A 24,068-nucleotide genomic window follows, 5' to 3' on the forward strand; every position below is an offset into this window, starting at 1 on the left:
ACAGAGAGCACATAACAAAATGCCTTTAAGAAAGCAGTACCTTTAACTTATAAATTATGAGGAGACACGAAGAGATGATTTCTTTTGTAATTAGCAACTTCTATCCATTTAGACTTCGGCACAGAAAAGTAAATAAACTTATTAAATAAATCCCACTTACACAGCTGGGACTATGCCAGTAAGCACCATGCAAAATTAACTATAATGAATATGATGGAAGGGGATCAAAAGAAATTTGATGCCTTCCCCAGCAGTGTTCTATACAGGCTTAACTTCAGCAACATAGAAAGGGGAAAAAAAGAGCGGTGGTGATAACGGAATTTAAAATTTCTGGAAAAAAAAATACCTAATCATAGAATTATACTTGTTGAGTTTCTCATACAGGCACATATTCTCATCTGGTTTCCTGCCTACAAGAATTAAAGCCTTTCTGAGTTAACCACACTCTCCACATCATTACCCATACTCCAGCTCAGAAGCAATTGTTATGCCTACAGTATTCTTTTCCTCTCTGACATGTCACCATGTATACCAGCATTTGGGGCTCATTATTACACACTCTTCCAGCAGCAGGCATTCATATCTCTCTTTGTTGTAATGGTACGGAGTATTGAACAAATACTATATAATGTGAATTACCTCTGTTTACACATGGAAGAAGTCATGCTACCACTGTTTGGGACAATTGGTTTCTCTACTTCTTTTTATAAATTAGGCAACAAATTCAGATCTCAAATCAAAGAAGAGAGTTGTCTTTATGGGTATGCTTAAATAGTAGAAAAGGTTTTTCCAATAGTGACTACTTAACATTTCTTCTGCTGTACAGTAGGATTTTAAATATAACCCTAATTATCATTGCTAATACATATTTCAATGAATACAAGCATATTTTAAAAGGATTATCACCAGGGCCTTAAGAGTATTTCCACAGCCTACAGTTAAAAAGTGCTTCACCAATTTTTCACAGATTTTTTTGAGATCCTTGGCTGAATGGTATTATATAAGTAAAATAATTATTGATGCACACAAAGTAATACGCAGATCTCAAAATCTATCTTGACACAATTAGAATAGTCCTTCTAATTAAAGTTTTTTGGACAGAAATCACTATGTTTTTTAATAGAAACTAAAAAGTTTTTTACTAGATAGCACTAATTTATACTGTCAAAATAAGCCTTTTTTTTGGGGGGGGGGGGAGGCAAATCTTGAATCAGTAGAGGGTACTCAGTAGTTAAAGCTGAAGCCTGCTTTCCAAAATAAATTCAATTTTGGTCCACACTTTAAAATCCTCTATAAGGCCCTTTTCATCTTCACATTTGGTACGCATGATCTGTGGTCAGGCAATGTCTATTTGACCCATAGGAAAGCTATTCATAAAAAACCATTTCAGTAACCTGGGGTGAACAATACATACGTGTTAATCAATCAGTGATTTCTCCTAATGGTGTCTATCTCCCACATGGCTCATTTCTAACAACCTGGTAAAAGCCTGGTAGGCAGTTTAAGAAAAAAAAAACCAAAACAAACAGAACTTAATCCATTACCACTTTTCCAAGTCAATTTATTATTTGTGCAGGAGAGAAATAAAAGAAAATAATTGCTACAGTATTTTCTTGAAAGATATTTATCTTGATGGAAGACATATGGCTAAACAACCACTCTGCTTGTTCCTTATCAGATGTTATCCTCACTGTCCTGATTTTTAATAGTCAGTTAATATACAGTAATCTCTAGAAAAATTGATTGTTTTCTTTTTTTTTTTCTTGACATGTAAGGGAGACTTCCAGGAAGGAGTCACAATACAGCTTTGTAAAAGCAATCTTTTTAAGGATTGATAAGCAAATTAATAAAACAAACCCCTTCTCTGTCATTTTGCTCCCTCAGCAACTTCCAAAGACGCTCCTGACTCGTCAATATTTTTCATTTGTGACGGTGTAGAATTTAAGTATTTAGCTACAAATCCTAGTTACAATTGATAGAAGCAATGTCTGTTTAGAAACAACTGATAATTTGGTTTTATGCACATGCTAGAAAGTACTAGAGATGGCTAGCATTGCGTTAGCCAGGCAGCTTGCCCACCTGCGGTGCCTTACTAAGACGTTTCCAAGTGGATCTGGAGAAATCCCTCCAGCACTACTTCAGTCATAGGATTTGCCACTGTGTAGCAGAAGCCCAGCTTGGAAAGTGGAGGATACTTCAAAGTTGCTAAGAGCTTTCTTTATACTTTCAGACAAGCACTTTGTAAAGCAGTTCATTCTATCCATCTGCTAGGTAGAACAAAGGAGGGGGGCTTCTGTTTCAAACAACTGGGGTTTTGCTGTTGTTGCAGTTCTTTATTTAATGCATTTTGCAGAAAGAATGAAGTCTGTCAACTTAGACTGAAATATTGAGAATTCAGACCATTACTCTACATTCTTGTACCATAGGAGTCAAATGTTGTTTTGTATACTCAGGATACGGTTATTTTTTAATAAAAAGGGCAAAAGTTTTACAGTTTGTAAAAAGGTTTTATATATATATATGTGTATATATATATATAGGTTGTCTCAAAGAAACAGCAAAGAAGCTGTCAGACTTCTCCCAGCAAAACACATAAGCATAAGCAGACAGTCAGATGTTCTCTAGAGGAGAGAGATTCTATGAAATATTAGTTGGCACGGCATTATGTGTTTCAGGGGAACTACACTCGTTTTTACAAGCTGTTCCTCTTTTCCTCAGGAACTCAAGCCACAATTCAATAATCCAGGCTAACCACATCACAGTAACAGTCCTTTCTTTGTTATTACTGTGTGAAATTACTATTGGGGGAAAAAATGCAAAGCACCTCTAAAACTTCCCAAAGATGTAAAAGAATAATGAATTGCATTCGCTGCTTATATCTCTCCACAAACCTAGAACTTCATTCTGCTTCCAAAGAAGTCTTCAGAGAGGACAAGATAGGATTCGCCACTGTTACCACTGCAACTTATTTTCTCTGTATATAGCATGTGCAGCAAAATTTAACATTTATAGCACTTTATCCCAAAGTGCCATTAATCTCAATGGAAAGTTGGATTAGAAAGCTTTGAGTCACTATAGAAAGTTGTCATATACTACAGATGTGTATAGAGATGTAAAAGACACTTACAGAAAAAATCATATTTTTTGCTACATCCTCTGAATATGAAATTATGTATCTATTCAATTTTGTTATAGTTTTCATTAGATTGGAGCAGAACCATAAAAACCTATATTTTGACCATCATACTGTATCAATATATCAATCCATCCATACATACGTGCACGTTTGCACGTACAACATGCAGACACACAGTTCCACAAATTTACTTACACCCTCTTGCATATATAAACATATGGTATAAGTGCAAATTTTTTTATTCATTCTCTGGAGTACTGATATACTAACCAAGGTGGCTCAGCCTCACAGACATGGGCCAGACACCAGTTTTGAGCCCCCTCTTTCAAAAGATTTGAATACAGACCAGTAGAAGATATATGGGTGTTAAAACCTTTTCCTGGCATTACTACTCCTTCCTTTATGCAAAGGTATGGTCACTAATCCAAGTGCCTTTGGAAGGACAAAGTACAGTGTTCTGCTGCTAAGGAAATGGTGAAGGACAAATGACCTCCTTCAGGGTCATAGAAGAAAAGGCAATGAATTGGATGGTGTTAGCTGGAAGGCTGTACAGTGTAACTAAGCAACACCATACCAAGTTATTAAGTTCAGTGCATGATGGCAAGGAGAGATTTACACTTTTTTACTTAATTTCCTTATAAAATTAAACAAAACATTAAGAAAACCTTTCTATTTTTTCCCTTCAGCTCTGTAACTGTTCTGTGCATCAAAGAGCTTTAGCAAAAAAACAAAACTAAAATAATTCCATGGAAAGGACAACCAAGTGAAAGTCTTTTAAACTGTAGCAGTATTCTCAAAAGATACAGCTAAGTGCAGAAAAAGATGAAAACATGGGTTTAGATTCACATGCAAAATGCTCATTAAAGCTCTACTTTCAGGGTCCCTTTCAAAGGACCCTCTTTCTGTGACAATGAAAAGTGAGCCTACTTAGGCTAACTTCTAAAAACCAATTCTATGAAAATCATAGAATCACTGAATCTTTAAAGATCTTCTAGTTCCAGCTGTCATGGACAGTGACACCTTCCACTAAACCAGGTTGCTCAGAGCCCCATGCAACCTGGCCTTGAACACTTCAACAGATGAGGCATCCACAGCTTCTCTGGGCAACCTGTGCCAGTGTCTCACCACTCTAATCATAAAGAGTTTCCTCCTTATATACCATCTAAATGTACTCTTTCAGATTAAACTCTTTTTGTCCCTTTGTCTTAGAGATGCTGATAAAGTCTTCATAAACCCCCTTTTACATATTGAAAGGCCGCAATGAGATATCCCTGGAGCCTTCACTTCTCCAGGCTGAATAGCAACCCTCTCAGTCTTTTTTCACAGGGAGATTTTCCAGCACTCTGATCATTTTTGTTACTCTCTTCTGGACCCATGCTAACAGGTCCAGATCTCTCTTGTGCTGGGGGCCCCAGAGCTGAATGCAGAGTTTATTCATACCATCTGCAACTTTCATTAATGACAAACAATAATTTCCCTTATCAAATTGGAAGGGTTTTTTTCAGTAAAACAAAAAAGATTTACCAATATGGTTTCTACATGTAGTATCCAAATCTATTTTAGTAACTATGTTGGATGTGGGCCACAACATATGAGAGATTATTGAAGCCACCTTAGATAAGCTTTGTAATCAACTTCTAAATATAATGAAGTGACATGGAAATTACCACCAGCTCAATTACATTGCAGTGTGCCAATACTGCTAATACATTTATGAAAATTGTCCAGCCCATTAGAAAATTTCACTGAACCCTGTCAATTACTACAAACACATTTTACCATTTTTTTACCCAGGTTTTGAACTGTGGGTTTAAAAACTGAAACAACTATTTCCATAACCTTTTAGTGGAATAAATCCTACAAATAGTAGCTTTATCAACTTACATTAGTTCTTGCACATCTGCTAGTCCCAGCATAAAGAACCTTGAGAATGAGCTAAATGCAATACTCCATAGTTCAATTTAGCAGAGTAATGGAGACATACTTACTACAGTAAGAGTTAGTATAGACTTATCAAGAAGAGTTTCTGCAGAGCAGCAGAAAATAGGAAAGGAAAACAAATTTGATTACAGTACAGGAGGTGCCACAGAAAATGACTTGATAAGCTCTGATTGAGGGAAGCAGGCTATCTTCAGATGAGTATACATAAGCTTGTAATTTAGTAATGCATTTGTGAAATCATCACAAATTACCTACCATCATGGGAGCCATGTAATTCATAAACAAATGTAGAAATATTCAGGATAGCTATAAAAAGGACAACATTTTGTTTCAAATGCTTTCCTTCAATTTTATTGGCAATTTTATATGCTGACCTGCAATAACCTACTGGTTTCTTGGCCTAATTTTTCTGTGCATTCCCACTCTCACAATAAATTCCTCCATATGGAGGGTAATTTTACAAAACTAGAATGTTAAATGTTTTTAGTCCTGGAGAATGAGACACATATGAAAAAGGATTTTACCAAGAATATTTTACACAATCATCATGACCGACATGCATGATTGTCTCCTTCCTAGCTTTTATTAAGTATCCTTTTAGATTCTGTCTTTTTATGAAGAGATATATCCCAAGAGAACCAAGCCTAAAGCAAATACATTATAAACTGCTGAAAAATTGAGCTCTAAATTTCAAGAAATGGTTAGTTTTCCAGATTTCAGAAATATCTTTCTCTATGCTAACTGCATAGTCAAAATAATCAGTTTCAGTACAATGCCCACACTTCAAGCATCTAAAGCTGATTGGAATAATCCAATACAGTCATATACAAAGATACAAACCTCAGATTTGCAGCATACAAACTCAGGAAGAATTTGGTAATTTACCACAAGCATACAAATTATGACACAAATTGTGACAAAGAATTAGCATACCAAGCACAGTATCCTCTTACCTAAAACATACCATATAACAGGCAAGATCTAATCTCTGTGCTACTTGCCCATTTATATGTTCCTACAATACTTGAAGCGTGTGATGTTAATTTTCTCCCTGGAAAACTATCCCCCAGACACTTTTTAGCTTCACACCATGCATACATCATTAGTTCATGATCCTATAGAGTCACAGGTCTGTTCATTAAGATCACTTTAATTTAAAAAAGTTTACTTCCTTAGGTCTCTCTAAGAGAGCTCTCCAGATGGTTGTTTAGAACTGGATTCACGCTTATGTCGATGATCTGCCTCAGTGCAATCCTGTGTCTCTGCTGACTCTCCTTAAAATTAGCCTTTATATATATCTCCCACGCAAGTGTACACCAATTTCCACAAAGGGTTACACGCTGTATGTTTACACCTATGCTTTCCAGGACTAACTTTCCCATCTAAGCCAGCCCACAAAACTTTGTTCATTTTATATTTTAAATATACATCATAATTATCTTAATAAAAATTAAAAGCATTCTATAGATGCAATAGAAGTAATTTCTTAGAGTGACAGCTTCTCGGAAAAGCTAGTTCAAGGCTCAGCAAAGAACTGACTGTTCTTGACACAGTTAAAAAACACACAAGATGACTAAAAATATCACTTACTGACTCTTTGCCTAAGGCTCTCAGAAACGATGTTTTTTAGTTCAGTATCTTTAAGCCTGAAGAGGGACAAAAGGCCACACTGAAATATGTAAAGTAAAAATTGTTAAATGCTAAGAAGGCAATCAGGGAAGGATACTAAATTAAAATGGAAAAAAAACCAAAAATAGACTCAGCCTACAAATACTGACAAAACCTCAAGGTATACATAACTGTAAATGGAAAGAACAAGGAAGTGGTGTGTGTCAATCCACCTAATAGATGAGATGCTAAAAGTGACACAAAGCAAGATCTTTCATTCAGAATATCAATATCCTCTTCTAGTGATATCTTTTGAAAAGCACCTGAAATTCATTTATCCTTGTCCACTCGTAAATTAAAAGTCTTAGAAGTCCAAGATGCAGTAACATGGAAGTTGAAAGGGAAATAACTGAATGTGTAAACACAAATAATTAATTCTCCATGTAGACTAGATGCAGGATGTAAATGAGAAGAATCTAACACAGAAAAGAACAATTAAATAAAATAAAAATATGTCTTAAAATCAAACCTATTTGATTGCAACACAGAGTGCTGAATAAATGCCTCCTCTTTTCTATTAAGATGATTTATTACAAGTAAAATATTTTGGGCATGTCTAAACTGTATCGCAACATAGTAGAGCTTTGACCATGACAGTTCCCAAGCACGGGCATGTGCAGTTCTACGTGACATTACTTGCGTAACTGCAGCCCTGAGAATCTCCCTTGTTCACAGTAAATCCACGGTTAAAGCATAAAGAGAAAATGCAGTGACATATGCAGTGCATTAAATTAACAAGGCACTCAGTCTAAGTGTCATCTGTCCAGAAATTCCCTGGGAACATAAAACCAGCATAATGCAAATGATTATATCTGATTAAAATGTGTCACTCTTACAAGCTAAAGAATGACAAACTGAAAGCGAGCTATAGTATCAAAGGTTGATTGCAAGGCATCTGAAGACCTCATGCAAAGATCAGTTACTTGAAGCATTTATTGATAATATGTAATACAGAATGACTATCAGCAGGGCGAAATCTGAGATTTCACAAAGCTACCCTTGTTTAGTGGGAAGAAACAAAAAAACTTCAAAGTAACTGCCAGAAGTAAGTAAACTAAGCCTGATCAGCATATAAAATCCAATAGAAATCAATAGAAAATAGTTCTTTCTATTTGAACCAGTCATGGGCCTTACCAGAAACTTCACCCACTGTGTTTGTTCAGGGAGGTAGCTTGCTGTTGTTATGTACAGTCCCACAGTCTCAAGGGAACCCTTGCATGGACAGACTTATCTAAAATGCTCATATCAGGGTGCCTAAAGACATCACAAGACTTCAGTAACCAGACATACAAATAACAGCGCCTCCTCATGTGGATTCTCTAATGTCTGACTAGGATGAAGTTGCACTCCTGCAAGGATACTAGTATTGACATTCATTTTTGTTGAGTTTTATATTTTTGAGACTCACATTCCTTTCTTCAAAGTGCGTGAAGTTGGCCCTAGGACTCAAAAGTTATTGAGGAGACCACAAAATCCTATATAAACCATGATTATCTAAGATTGTTTCTTTAAGAAACCAAACTGTGCTATTGTGAAAACAGAAATCATGCCATCATTTTCAGGGATCATATGGACAATGCTATTAGTTGTATGGTTTAGTTTTAGGTAATACTGCAAGGAGCAGGGGTTTTGGCTTGATGATCCTTATGAGTCCCTTCCAACTCAAGATATTCCATAATTCTGTGATTTTAAGTACTGTGTTCTGACTATCTCTTCTCTAGCACAGTTCAAAGACTCAGTGATTTATAAGGTAAAATATACTATGCAAGATAAGTGTTTAAAAAACATTTTCTCTTGAGATGAATGAAGTGAAAGGACATGATAAAAGTACATATCAGTTCTAGTAGGGAGTAAGATCAGGAGTTTTTTCCCCCTCTCTATTTACAGAATGCACAAGGATGCTTTCAAATGAATTGAATGACAATACATTGAAACCTATGGTTTGCCTTCAGAACTCCCTTTCATGAGCTGTAACTATATTTGAAGCTGTTATGATTTAAAAAAAAAAAGATGCGGCATTTCAAAGACAGGAAAACTATATGCCCGACCAAAAAAACCCCAAAAAGACAACATATAGAAAGAGAGAAATAACTAATGATATAAAGCATAAACCAGCTTCTAAATGTCAGAAGGACAAACTTTAGCAGAACTATACTGTCAAAAAGCAAAGACTCGCTATTCCTACAACATATCAATGTGCCAAGACTCTTAACGAAGCTCCCAGCCAATATATGCTGCCTTACACTTATTACACTTCCCACAGTGGTGACAGGGATTCTTTTTAAGCATTACATTTTTAAGACAGGGCAATTGTTTTAACAAAGGTTGTCAGAAACTGCCCCTTCCAGCTGACATTGCTTCCCAAGAAACAGCACCACACAGCCTGCACACTCACAGATCGCACTTTAGTAGCCACAGCGAGCATATCTATCACTATTACACTTCTCTTTAAAGTCCCTACACTTTCCTCCTTAATCATCCTGAATACTAAAGCACAGCATAGTTATAAAAATCAGCCCAGTCCTCTGTTTTGACCTAGTAATGAATATCTAGAAGCTGCTTTAACCTGGAGATCAGAATCTTTCTGAAAAATTGCACTTCTCAGCACATTTCTCTGACTGCAGGAGACACAATTACAAGTCTCCCTTAATCACATCACAAGGCGCTAAGGAAAACTTGTACATTCTCTCCTTAATCACACCTCAATACAGCACAATCTGAGCCAGAAGTACAACTAAATAGCAAATCTTCCTCGCACAGCTGAAAGAAACCATGGGATCTATTTTAAAATTTGGAAAAAGAATCCTTGGAGGCTGAACAGATAATCTGAGGTTTTTTAGCTCCTCTGCTAACTCTGAACTGCTTCTTCCCTGACCAACAATTGACCTCACACCAAAAGCTGGCATCTGCCTGGTACCCTGCCTTCAGGTGTCAGTGACGCCTCTAGCTGGTAGCACATGGCCACTGCTAAGGAAGCAAGCATGGTAGGGTAGCCATATCCCTGGCTTCAGTGCCATGCTGCACATGTCATAGGTTTATGCATTTCTGTGTGCACATATGAAATCTAGAGTTGTGTCACAGTACTTCCATGTTATTACACTGCCATGTGTTTCATGTCTATGAAGACTCCATGAATGACAGCATTATAAGTTTTAAAAGAGCTTGTTAGATGTCTGTCTTGACATTTGAAGTATGATATTCACTTATGAAATTAAAATGAAATTAAAGTAAGGAGCCTATCCGAACTTCTTAAGCCATTTAAGCTCTTACCAATGACTATCCACATGGAAGTCCATTTTACTTCCACAGTATCCATCTAGGAAGCACTCTGGGCTGGGGACCTGTGGTCTCTATGAGACACTGCCAGTAGTTCCAGTAATCAATTGATTACACAAAGGCTTATGAGTATGTATAAATTCATATCAAAAAACCCTATACTTCCATTGCATCTCTACTCAGCATCTAAGTTAATCTTCTACTTAACCTGGGAAAAGGGAACACACAGTTTCTTTCTGTAATGACTTGAACACAGTGCACATCAGGACATAGCACTCAATCAAATGATAATCCATTTAAGTAAGAATAGTTCTTCCTCAACCCCGGCATCTTGTGGAGCAGAAGATTTCTTCCTCCTTGGGGTACTGGGAGCTGTTTATCAAGAGTAAGATATGGATGTAAAATGTCCACATGCTTTAGATCTCTCCTGTGGAAGACCGCATCAAGGAGAAGTGAGTTTGGACTGAAAAAATGTGGATGCTGCTTATGTTGAGGGCCTAAAGAAATATGTTCTCTAGGTTGCTGCACAGAGTCTGAAGACAAAATAGCTAGATAGTGGAGGAGCATAATTTATGTGGAAGTGACACTTCTCAGCAATGAAGGCTCTATGGACATGGCTGGCAGATAAGATAGATTTGATGAAGTTCTGCTTTTTTCAAGGGGAAAGCACATTTTCAGCGTCTTGTTAAATGTAATTTGAAACAAGATGTGTGACTTTCTGGCACATCTATTCCTCTCATTTTTTGTCAAATTGTTCTTGTCAAATTAGGCTGCTTTGAGTTATAGGCAAGGAACGTTTCTCTCATTTTCTCTTCCTTGGGGAATCTAGCACAATGTAAGTGCAGCAACCAAAACATAAGCATCAGTTATGATATGGATCCCATTTTGCCTACAATAGTCTCTGAAAAGCTACTGTCATTTCTGTGGCAAGAAGTGCTCTCTGTGAAGAACAAATTTTACTCTCTAGCTTCCTACTATCAGAGAAAGTAGTTTTATGCCAAACTGCCAATGTTCATATTTTCCATTATTCTGGGCTTTTATCCAAGAAGGATAGAAATGTAAATATTGAAATATTTTCTCTATTTTGGTGCAAACAAAATTAATAAAGAACACTGATGGACTGCATGGAGGGGAAAGAAAAGTATATTTAAAAATAGCACATTTCTTTCCTAAACAATTAAAATAAACTGTTTTCTTTCCAGAACATTAATAAAAAATGGAAGCTTTAGAAATTCATGACACACAGGGCTAAATCAGTCTGCTACAGATTTCTAACATATGTAACTCATGCATCATTTTTCAGAAGGAAATATACATTAAATTGAAATAAGAATTTGTACTTACTGTAGCTAACTCATCAAATTTTCCAAAAAGTTCATTCAGCAGCTTCACCAGTTCTTGGGCAGTACACTGTGATGCCAAACTAGTAAACCCCACAATGTCTGCAAACAAAATGCTGTAAAGAAGGAAAAAGACACAGAAAAATCAGTACAGAAGACATCTTCACATTCTCATTATACTCTTCTATAGCAAGAATGTGACCCTGAGCACAAACTCCAATAACCCCTGAAATGGTACCAATAAAGTGCTAGTTGGAACAAAAATAGCAAAGATTCAGACATTCAGGCATTAGTCTGGTGCTATCAACTGTTGTAGAGAACCCTCAGGCACTTTCAATGCCTACATATCCATTTGGTGTAGATACTGCAAAGCACCTCACTTGTAAGCTCCCCAGTGAGCACTCCAGGAGCACACTGAACAGTTTCTCCTCTTTGCAGCTGGGATCTCCTCAGCTCGATTGGTTTCAAAGACAGTTTTGCATGGCTAGAGTTCCACAGCCAAACAGATAAACCTTGCATGAGGTTTACTAAGTACTGAAAGACAGGAGTCTTGTGCAGTATCTCCATGATGGGATCCTACAGTAGCTCCCTGTGAGGAGCCAGTGTCAAGCCAGTATTCTCTGTACTGTGCTGACTGGCTCATGTAAATGTCCAGCTTTCTATCAGCATTAGCAAGGTTTTAACGTCCAACAGCTTAATCTGCTTTAACAATCCCTACCCATCAGTGTTGATCAAGGGAGATAGCTGAAAGAAGCACGGGTACCAGTGTGATTGAGAGAATAAAAATTCTTGTGTAATCCAGAAGCTTGAGAGAGTATGGTGCCATGATTCTTTCAATTCTCTAGATTCCTCCTTCTGTTGGCAGAGGTACAATGCCAACTGTGGGATCACACTGCATTTATCTGCAACACCCAGACTAGAAATGTCAAACAATTTACGTAAATGTTAATAAACAGTCCCACAATGCATGACCTTGGTATACACTTGACATAGTGTAAAACTTTACTTACAAACTGTAAGTTGAATTAAGCATTATGTACTCCCCTTCACCTCAGCAAACCTTCACTCTTTAGATAAAACAGCAATATTAGAAAAGCAGGTCTAATAAGTCTACTGTTTTCCATTCTCCATAGACAAGTCTCAACTCTCCTAGTAAGTTACAAAAAAGGCACTCCTGACTCAGACCTTGCTTCTATAATTTAATTTAACTTCGCAAAACTTTAAAGGGTAACATTCAACCAAAAGAAAGCATTCCACAAAGCATTGACTTAGCACATGCTAACCCATACAGCTTAAGAAAATCCAGCCCATTCAGTCCCAAGTTACCCAAAATATTAAGAAAGGAGATTAGGAGAAGAAGAAGTAAAGAAAAAGAGAGTATTATTGCTTATTATAGCTACCACCAGAGTCCTGTGAGAGTCCAGCTTCCACCTGTCCAGGCGGCAGGGTTTGAACAAGCACAGAGAGTACATGTTGCTGCTTTCATTTGCTTTGGCCCTGTTGTGGCCACACAACCTGCCCCCAGCTGGGACTTCTGATGTGCCAGCCAATCCTGGACTGAGCCAGGGGCTCCAAGGTGCGGTGTGGGCAGTGCTCTCAGTGTCCAGGGACTGACAGCTGCTTCAGGGCTGCCCCAGGAGACTCACAGAGGCTGGGGCTGTGGGATAGGGCATTACCTCACTTCCACAAAATTCAACCTGTCCCTTCCCGCCCCGCCAAACATACACACACTTGAGTTGGTCCAAGCTAAAAATTATTAATCCATTGTCTCACACCCTCTCACATACACGAGGCTCTGAAAATTAGCACTCTGATATTCTGAAAATTAGCACTGAAACTCAACAGCTGCTTCATTTTATTTTAGCTAGTTAAGTGACCAGCGTTATCTCTTGCACTTCTTTACCCATCTGTGTCCATCTGTTTCCTCTTCTCTTACTGCTTGGACTACCAGTATTGTGAGGCAGTGCCCACACTTACTCTTTATTGTATAACATCTAAAAGCACCTTGAACTGTGACATGAAGTCAAATCACCCTTATGATGTAATAAACTTTTTCACCCCTGTTATGTTCTGCTCAGTTTTTTGGAATGTAAAGGACACAGAAGGCCTTTATAAGGAGGTGGCAAAATCAGACACAGGGAGTGAGAACAGAAAAGAGATTTGATTTCTTGTTATGGCCATGAAATTCATAATGGTACTAAAGAAAGAAATTATAAGACATACAGTGCCAGAATTCCAGTGACATACCTCAAGCGTTTCCAGGGCCAAACCATATTTTCAAATACACTCAAATATATTTGAAGTCTAAGTTCCCACATTGGCACTGAAATTCCCTTTCCTTTGATTTGAATATATTAGTCACACAAAAATACTAAGACCTTAAATTTAGGCCATGTCTAATATACTTAGAAAAGTTAAGACAAAGCAACTACAGTAGTGACATCAGTGTTAAAACACATTAATCACTCCTGTAGATGCCCTCATCCAAGGGAAAAGTAGTCTTGCCTCACAGTAACTTAATCGGTAATTGCCATGGAAGTTCACATCCTCAGAAATGATTAAACTAGAGTAAACTACAGCTACTTTATGTATGCAGGAAAGATTCCTCATAATGGTATGGTATACAAAAGGATTGTCAAGTAATTTTTATTTGAAAAAAAGGTAAATGTTAGCATATATAGAAACAAGAAGTGAAAAGCTACCAATTAACAATTGGTTCTCTTAATGACCATTCAGGGATATGTCTCTCCCTGCCTTAATTCCACAGAATTAAGTAATTTAATTCCACAGAATTAACAATGCCACTGGGGCACTCTGGTGAAAAACCAAAAAAAAAAACAACCCAATCTCAATTAAACTGAAACTAATAAAGAAGGAAGAGAAACGAAAGTGGAAAGTGAAAACAAAGGACAAAGGTTGCTTCTGTTTCCTCAACAACACAGCTTGCACATGATTCAAGCACTGCTCTTCACAACAGGCAATGTGAATGTGTTAGTTAGGAAGGCTAAGTAGCTATTACAGTGCTGAGTCTGGTGTTGTCGCATTGCCCGGGGGCTCAGAAATGCTTCTATTCCTCCATCCCACAACTAAGCAAGGGGAACATAAGCTAACATTGTCTTTGCCTGTGTGCTATACCAAGACCTCTGCAATCCCATGGTCTTTGAAATATTCAGCTTTTGTCCTGTAGTTTTCAGTCACAGAATCTCAAAGAATCATAGAATGTTAAGGGGTTGGAATGGACTTTTAAGATCATTTAGTCTCCTTGCCAAGGGCAGGGACACCTCCCACTAGACTGGGTTGCTCAAGGCCTTATCCATCTTGGCTTCAAACACTGACAGGATCAGAGCATCCACAACCTCCCTGGGCAATCTCTTCCATTGTCTTACCACCCTCACAGTAAAAAATTTCTTCCTAATATCTACCTTAATTTCTCCCTCTTTCAATTTGTACTCATCCCTCCTTGTCCTATCACTGGAGTTCCTAATGAAGAGTCCCTTCTTGGCTTCCTAGTAGGCCTCCTTCAGATACTGAAGACTGCTATGAGGTCTTCACACAATCTTCTTCAGGACAAACAGCCCCAACTTTCTTAGCCTGTCTTCCTAGGGAAAGTGCTCCAGTCCTCTTATCAACTTCATGGTCCTTTGCTGGACTTGCTCCAACAGTTCCATGCCCTTCTAATTTTGGGGGGAGGGGTGGGGTGGTTCTAGAACACTTTGCACTATTCCAGATGGGGTGTCATGAGGGCAGAGTAGAGGAGGAGGATCACTTCCCTCTACCTTCTGGCTATGCTCCTTTTGACGCAGCCCAGGATGTGGTTGGCTTTCTGGGCTACAAGTGAATGCTGCCAGCTCACGCTGAGTTTTTCATCAGCCACTGTCCCCAAGTCTCTCTGCATGATTGCTCTCAATCACTTCTCCATCCAACCTGCAGGTGTAACTGGGATTGCCATGACCCAGGTGTAGGACCTTGCACTTTGCTTTGTTGAACTTCATGTGGTTTACATCAACCCACCTCTCAAGCCTGTCAAGGTCCCTCTGGATGGCATCCCTTCCCTCCAAGGTGTGTTGATTGTACCACACACCTTGGTGCGGTCATCAAATTTGCTGAGGGTGCATTTGATCCTATTGTCAATGTCACCGACAAAGATGTTGAGTAGTATCAGCCCCAGTAGTGACCCCTTATGGATACCACTCGTCACAGGTTTCCATGTGGACAATGAGCCCATGACCACAACTCTTTGCATGCAGGCATCCAGTCAGTTCACTGTCCACTGAGTGGCCCATCCATCAAATCCATGTCTCCAATTTGGAGACAGTGTCAAATGTTTTGCATAAGTCCAGGTAGATGACATCTGTTGCTCTGTCCCATCCACCAGTGCTGTAGCCCCATCACAGAAGGTCATAAAATTTGTCAGGCATGATTTCCACTTTGTAAAGCCATGTTGGCTGCTACTAATCATCTCTTTGTTTTTCATGTGCCTTAGCATAGTTTCCAGGAGAATCTGCTCCATGATCTTCCAAGGCACAGAGGCAAGACTGAATGGTCTGTAGATTCCCAGGTCTTTGGCTTTCCCCTTTTTAAAAATGAGGGTTATATTTCCCTTTTTCCACCCACCAGGGACTTCACCTGACTGCCACAATTTTTCAAAAATTATGAATAATGGATTAGCAACTTTTTCTGCCAGCTCCCTCAGGACCTGTAGATGAATCTCATTGGGTCCCATAGACTTGTGCACATTGATGTTCCTTAGATGGTCTTGAACCCTCTTATAGTGGCCTTAGAGTCTTCATTTTCCTAGTCCCTTCATTTTCTTTCCTGACTTGGATGGCATGGCTGGAGCACTTGCCATTGAGGAATGAAGCATAAAAGTAGTTGAGAAACTCAACCTACTCTTTGTCCAGGGCAGCCAGGTCTCCCATTTCCTTCTGGAGAGGGCCCACATTATCCCTAGCCCTTCTTTTGCTTACAACATATCTATAGAAGCCCTTCCTGTTATCCTTAGTATCCCTGGCCAGACTCAATTCTAACTGGGTCTTTGTTTCCTTAACCTTGTCCCTAGCTTCCCAAACAATTCCTCCCAGGCTACCTGTCCTCATTTCCACTTCCTGAAGTTTCTTTTTTCACTGAGCTTGCTCAGCAGCTCCTTATCCATCCACAGAGGTCTCCTAACATTTTTGCCCAATTTCTTCCTTGTTGGGATGCAATGCTCCTGAGCTTGGAGGAGGTGATTCTTCAAATTTATCCAGCATTCTTGGGCTCCTCTGCCTTCTAGGGCTCTAGCCCATGGCACTCTACCAAATAGATCCTTAAAGATCCAAATAGATCCTGAGAGCTTGCTGTGTGCTCTCCTCACTGCTCTGAGGATCTCAAACTCCCCCAACCTGTAGTGCTCCAAGGCAGCCCTGGCTGAGTGACCACATTTACCACCAGCCCTTCCCTTCTGGTGAGCACAAGGTCAGTATGGCACCTCTTCTTGTGTAAGGTAGTCATCACTGACACACTTGGAAGAACCTCCGGGACTGCTTGTGTCTTGCTGTGTTGTCCCTCCAACAGATACCAGGAAATCCCCCATGAGGACTGGGGCTTGAGAGCACGAGGCTGCTCCTATCTGCCTAGAGAAGGCTTCATCTGCACCATCCTCCTGATGAGGTGGCCTATAGCAGACCCCCACTATAACATCCCCTGCCCTCCACTTCTTCTTTACCCACAAGCTCTCAGCTGGCTCCTCATCAGAGTTCCACACTCTCCAGCAGGTCACTGACATACATAGCTACACCCTGTCCTCGTGTCTCTAGCCTGTCTTTCCCAAAAAGCCTAAAAACCCCCATTCCAATGCTCTAGTCATAGGAACCATCCCACCATGTCTCCATGATGCCAATGATACCATACCCACACAGGTGTACACACATCCCTAGTTCTTCTTATTTGTTCCCTATCCTACATGTGTTTGTGCTTAAGCACCTGAGCTGGGCCCTGGAATATCTGGAACGCCTTTGCACTGTTCTGGGCATCCATTACAGATGTTGGCATCTGACTGGCAGGGTTGGGATGGATAGGTACCTTTCCCCAACAAATTTAGTTTAAAGGCCCCTTAACTAGTCTGGCAACTCCCTGACCAAAGATAGTGTTTCCCTTCTTTGTCAGATGGACCCCATCAACCCCCAGTAAACCAGATTTGGCAAAGCAAATCCCATGGTCTGAGTAACCAAAACCCTGATTTACCAATCATACCAGGACTTTACCAGTAAGTTCACAGAAACAGAAAGTTTGGCTAATCTGGTAAAAACTTAAATCACTTTGGCTTTTAGACAGACAAGTTATGGTAAGACCCCAGTCCCAAAGCCTCAAGCTATACTGGGAGTATTACTTTTATATCTAAGACTCCAAGAGTTTGCCCACCGAACTTTTAATTTTAGGAAGAAAATAAGGGTTTTGATGTAGGTTTAAAAGGGGTGACAAACAACCAAGTTAGAGCATTCCACAAAGCACCAACCCAGCACATGCCAACCCACAAAACTTAGCAGAATCAAACCCACTGGTTTTAAGTTACCCAAAATATTAAGTAAGAAAAGAGTGAAGAAAGAAAGAGTAAAAAAAGAAAGAGTAAAAAAAGAAAGCAATTAACAGAAGAAACAGGAGTAAGTAGCTACCACCAAAGAATCCTATGGAGATCCACTTCCACACATGAAAAAACAAGTGCTCAGAGGAAAAAGCCACACAGAGCCCTGTGCTCCTGTATTTATGTGCTTTGGCTACTGTGGCCACGCCTCCCAGGCTGGACATCTGGTTATCTGCCCACTCAGTGCCTCCCAGGTGGGAATGAGGGATGGTGTAGCCAATTAGAGGCTCTAGGGGGCATGGTGTGGCCAGGCTCCCAGGCTGCCCTTTTTGATTGAGAGCTTTTCTATTTGAGTTCCTTGCTGCAGCCTAGCTGTGTGAGTTTTGAGACTATGGTGAGGCTGCTGGCCTCACCCTGCCCCCCACATACACACACACTAATTGGTTCCAACCCAATAATTAAAATACTACTAATAACTGATCCAATGCCTCACAGTTATTGGGATCATAAATTGCAACAGCATGTCAATACTCTAATTGTATCCTGGGGGGAAAATAATCAATTAGAGGAACCTTGACAGGCTAGAGAGGTGGGCCTGTGTGAACCCTGTTAAGTTCAACAAGGCCATATGCAAGGTCCTGCTCCTGGGTTGGGGCAATCCCAAACACAGATACAGATGGAGGGATTAGTAGGTTGAGACTGGCACTGCAAAGGAGGGCTTGAAGGTACTGGTGGATGAAATATTGTACATGAGTCACCTCTGTATGCTTGCAGCCCAAAATGCCAAATGTATCCTATAAAATGAAGTAGCAGCAGGTAGAGGGAGGTGATTCTGCCCCTCTCATGAGAACCCACCTGGAGTACTGTGTCCGGCTCTGGGGTTTTCAGCACAGGAAAGACACGGACCTGTTAGAGTGTTGTGAATGTTCAGCCTAGAGAACAGAAGGCTCCAAGGACACCTTGTAGCACCCTTCCAGCACCTAAAAAGGGTGTATGAGAGAGCCAAAGAGGGACTTTTTACCTGGGTCTGCACTGATAGGACAAGGGGGAATGGTTTAAAACTAAAACAGGTAGACTGAGATTAGATGCAAGGAAGAAATTCCTTACTGTGAGTGTGGAACAGGTTTCCCAGAGAAGCTGTGGATACCCCATTTTTGGAAATATCCAAGCTCAGGCTGGTCAGGGTTTTAAGCAAACTCGGGAAAGATGAACCTCACTGTCGGGGTTGACAGAGAACCTGTCAGCAGCCTGGCAATTACTGATGAGGAATGTAACCAACTTTTAGGAAATATTTACTGTAATGCCGGACGGAACAAACGTAATGCAGCCCAGACCAAAGGTCACCAATCAAAATGTGTATAGTGTCACCAATAGCATGTCACAGCATGGACAGTGTCTTCAGTGTCACCAATAAGAGTGTGTGCAGTGTCTACAGTTTTTTATGCTTGAGACTTTTGACCAATTGTGTTGTGCCACGATAGTGTACAAAGAGTATAAAAGAAACACTTGAGAGCAATAAACAGCTTCCTGATCACCTTACAGCTGGACTACGTCTGATATCTGTGTCGTTTTGGCCGTTCCGACATTAACAGCGACACCTCACCCTAACACAGGGACTGGACTAGCTGATCTTTAATGTTTCCTTCCAACTCAAACCATTCTATGGTTCCATGATTCTAATTTTTTAATGGAGGTTTCCTAACAACATTTTTTTAAAGTTACCTTGAGGTGAGTATTTGGTTTGATATGCCAACAGCTATTTCTAACTGCTTCTGGTATGCAAATTCTGAACAAAAGCAAAGCAGCACTGCAGCGAGCAAGTTCAGGAAAGGAAGCATTACAAGCAGCCATTTCTCTCCTCTGTCACAAAGAGCCAAGCTGGTTCAGCACAGGCATACATTATTATCTCATACTCCTTGACAATCTGGAGCATTTCTGTGTTGACAAGCCCAGAGTCATTGCTCCAGGACCTTCTGTATTCCTATTTACTCCCTCCATGATCCCTGCAGGCAGCATAGCCAGCACCTGCCTGGTGACTGCAGCCCTCCTGCAGCATGGCAGGAAGTGGCTGCACCTGATAGAACCCAGCCCGGAAAGCCTATGGCTTGGTTTAAGAGATTTAAACTGCTTCCCAACTGTTAGTATTGACAGAACAACCCTTTTCTATGTCACTCTGTGGGGTATTCAGAAGGAGAAATCCTGCCAAGTCACACAAGAGATTTGAGAGCTTGTAGGTGGTAAATGTTCACTTTTAACAGCGCTCATTCATGTGTTTTGTGCACTTGATTAGTCCTGCTGTTTTCAATGGAGCACTTGTCTAAATGAGCAGTCTGCAAAATAAGGAGTGGTTGTGTGCCCTATTTTTCATTTCCATTTGGGTCATTTGTTTAATTAGAGTACAACTTATAGTAAGAATGGTATTTTAATATCACACAGTGCCTCAGAAAGGAACCTGTAGGACTTTTTTCCTCAAAGGTCAAATGTAAGGAAAGTTAATTAATAATTTTATCTATGACTCACTGAAATATTGAAGAAAAACATGCTCAAAAAATTAAAGCAGGCTGTTAAAACTAAACATAAAGGGAGGGTATGTTTTTACATAATAATCATTTATGAAAACTAGTTCACTATGGAATCACAGGCTCAGAAAGACTATATACAAAAATCTGTTCATAGACATCATTATCACAGCTTTTTAAAACATTAAAATGGGTATGTTAAATTCAAAAATTATTTAAGTTCTGATGGTTTCTAAAAGATAGGACAGACCAGAAATATTTGCATATATATAGCTGCAGATTGTGTTCTAGCTTCAGACTGGGTTACAAGAACTTCTAAAATGCCCCAGGGAATCTTTTTATTGGTAGCTTTGAATCAGGCAGTGTGTTTCCTGAAATTAATCTCTCTTCTTACAAAGCATCCAGTTCTATTTCACACTTGTAAAAATAAGGCTAAATGAAACTGCTGTACCAAAGGCTCAAGAAATTATTAGCCATTCAATGTTCACTTTCTTTTTATGTCTTGAACGTTGAGTTACAGAGCAAAGCAAGAAGTTGTCTGTTAATATACCAGTATCTATCCATGTGTTGAAACAGTTTCATGAATAAACTAATGGAATGGGAAAAGTCCACTTCGAAAGAGACAAAATCTGTTGAAGTCTCCATACAGGGTATATATTTGAGCTGAAATTCAACTTGAAATTTTCTAAATTGAATTATGGCTGCATGGAGAGATTCAGTCAGGACTAGTGAGTATTTACAGTAGCCACAGTAAGTACATATGTAATCTGTAAATTCCTTAGCCCTGTAGGAATAAGGAAACAAGGAATAAGAGAAGGAAATATTAAACTTACATTACTCAACTTAGTCTTAGAAAAGAGCCGTTTCTTTCATGTCACAAACCATTCTCTTTAGCACCACAGAAGAGCTGGTCTGTTGGGTAGTCTTTACATGTAACTTGGGGGCCCCCTGGTGGTCTAGTGGTTAGGATGCGGCGCTCTCACCGCCGCGGCCCGGGTTCGATTCCCGGTCAGGGGACTTCCCCGGGCAGATGGAGCTCGTTCAGCCCTGTAAGGCCATCCATCTAAGAGAAGGTCACTCTAAACAAACCTACGTCCTGAGGACCTCGCTGCCACTGTCCAAGCTCGCTCGGCCCCGGCAGATGAACCTCAGGATTAAAGGGTGGGCTCAGTTCAGCGCACACTGTGTCTCACCTAAAAAATCCACTGCGCAGGTTCGAAGGGTAAAAAGACCTTTCCCAAATCTTCGTTCGCAAAGACTGGCCATGATGATGATGATGACATGTAACTTGACATCTGGTTCCCCAATATAGTTCATAGTGTCCTTGGCTGGGATTACCCCTGTAAAATAACACCTGTACTGTGTTGAAATGGGTCCTCGACTGTACATGGACTATTTCCTTCTGGTAAACCACAGTTATTACATTAGTTGTGATTATTTTACTTTCCTGGTGGTTGAATTTAGTGTCCTCACTGAGTTAATGCTATAATACTATTGAATGTGTATTTGTATGCCTTGTTTTGCATATTGTATTTTCATTAAGTTGTTTGCCTCCGTTTAAAACCATGTACTTATTTCTTACTGCGCAGGAATTCTGTTCAGAAACTTTACAAGGTAGCAGATGTACTACAGATCTGGGAAGAGCTCATCAAAGCATGACACAACACTGAGGACTCTGTCTTCAGCATGGAGAGGTGTGTTTTCTTTCCCTTCCAGAGTCACAGTCAGTTGCAGGCAGTCATTCAACAGCTATTTGGGTAGTTGGTAAAATATTCACCAATTAATTGATAAACCGGGGTTGTTGCCACGGTTTTGTGAAACGTGCTAGTATTTTTTCCCAGTCCATCATTCACTTTTTAAAAAGTTATATGTATCTCTATTGTAACACATCTACCTTTGTTTTTCTGGGAGGAGGTAAAGAAGGCAGCTGTATGAATGTCTTATTTTTCACATGGAAGATCTTGTGATTAAATACACCTTGGCTTTTTTTTTTCAGGCAGCTATTTAGAAGACTGAAACAGATGCTTTTTTTACTTATGAAGGTATTTTTTTGCTGTTGGGAGTTTTATTGTTTTGGCTTTTTTAACAGATAAGGAATGGAAAAATAATGTAATTTAATAATTGCATGCCTACCTCCTTCAGGCTGTCCTTTCTGAAGAATAATGCTCTGACACTTCCAGATATTTGCTGGGAGAAAAAGAAAACATTGCAACAGGAAAAGTAAAAGTGCAGATAATTTTCTATTTTCCATTGTGTAGCTTTAATGGTTAAAAAATCCTGGAATTTAGAATTATAGAAGGGCTTTTTGTTGGATTCTTTTAATAGCAGAGCTTTACAGAATGCTTGATATGAAAAGGACAAGTCACGAGAATATATGAATGATCTCTTAGGTTTGCCTGGGATAGCACTGAACTGCCACTACCCAGAAGAAAAAAAAGTTGTTTTTGTCTCCTTGAAAAAGTAAAGCACACATATATTGTTGGCACTGACCACCAGCAGCTCTTCCCAGAGGGATTCTGTAGTGCTGTTGTCCACACTGGTGTCAGGGTGGCACCTGCTGGGAGTTGCATTGCATCCTTCTGATCTGCATAGTCACAAAACTTCTGGAATGAAACTCTGGTCTACTGGGACCTGCTAGCCACAGCTTGCTGGGTATTTTCTGGACACTATTTCACCCCATACATATGTATATATATATTTAATGATACAGTAGTTGCTTTACTGAAATAAATGCAAGACAGTTTCTTATAGTACAGATGGTGAAGGGAGGTGTCCTGTTTTCAGTTCTCTTCTCTGAGGATCTTACCTTTGACATTAAAATGACACCATTTTACTTTGCCTCCATTTGCCCCAAAAGCACCTTCTTAATGTCAGAGAATGAGTTCACATCTCCAGACAGGGTATTTGGATTCCAAAACTTTTATAAACTCCGCATTGAATCAGTGGATAAGTCACAGAAGCTTTAGTGGTTATGTGAAAAAACATATCATGTGGGGGAAAAAAAGAGTACTCCTGAGTTTACATTTCTAAAAGATTTCAGCACCAGGGAGGACTCAAAAGTGTTATAACCAACCAGTCCAGCTGCAAAGCAGTGCTGTTTAAGATGACCACTCAATGCAGATACTTTTGACATATACAAGATATAAATACACCAATCATGATATAATTACCATTAGCCCACCTTGACCCTGAATATAAGTGCAATCAGCAATATACATATATTTCATAGCACTTTGATGGTATAACTAGACAAAATTTTTATAAGTATATAGGGAATGTGATCACCAAAGGGCCAAAGTAGAAGACACCCAAGCACCAAAACATGAGACTTGATTAGCACAAGTGACTGCAAATAGAAAGGCAGGACATCACTCAAAGATGGAAGATTGGCAGGAAAAAGAAAAAATGCAAGCAGCATTGGTAGGGAGTGCAACACCATAAAAGCATGAGGCATGAACAAGGAAAAGTGAAGGAGGAAGACAGCCGACTGGATTCTGAATGTGTCCTTCAAGAGCTCTCAACTCTGACTTTGGCAACTGAGTGTAGGAGGCATGTCCCAGGGGCAGGGGAACTAAGGGACATGTGCAGGGACAGACACCCCCATTGGTTAGAAGGTCACATGGTTTTAG

At 39.6% G+C, this 24,068-nt stretch overlaps 1 protein-coding gene and 1 non-coding gene across 4 annotated transcripts in view; one reads left to right on the forward strand and one right to left on the reverse strand.

Moving 5' to 3' along the window:
- The window catches only part of ADCY1 (adenylate cyclase 1), a 161,238-nt gene that overhangs the window by 62,808 nt on the left and 74,362 nt on the right, over positions 1–24,068 (reverse strand). For all 3 annotated transcript variants that reach the window (XM_027742069.2, XM_039385872.1, XM_027742071.2), the window contains exon 4: positions 11,366–11,477. In XM_027742069.2, the coding sequence (XP_027597870.1) occupies positions 11,366–11,477 (112 nt within the window). The remainder of the gene's footprint in view (positions 1–11,365; positions 11,478–24,068) is intronic.
- On the forward strand, positions 21,385–21,456 carry TRNAE-CUC. The gene has a single exon. It is a non-coding gene; the product is annotated as a tRNA-Glu (tRNA).

The sequence above is a fragment of the Pipra filicauda genome, unplaced genomic scaffold (genome assembly GCF_003945595.2).
Source record: "Pipra filicauda isolate LSUMZ 115617 unplaced genomic scaffold, ASM394559v2 scaffold444_size547326_pilon, whole genome shotgun sequence".
Lineage (NCBI taxonomy): Eukaryota > Metazoa > Chordata > Aves > Passeriformes > Pipridae > Pipra > Pipra filicauda.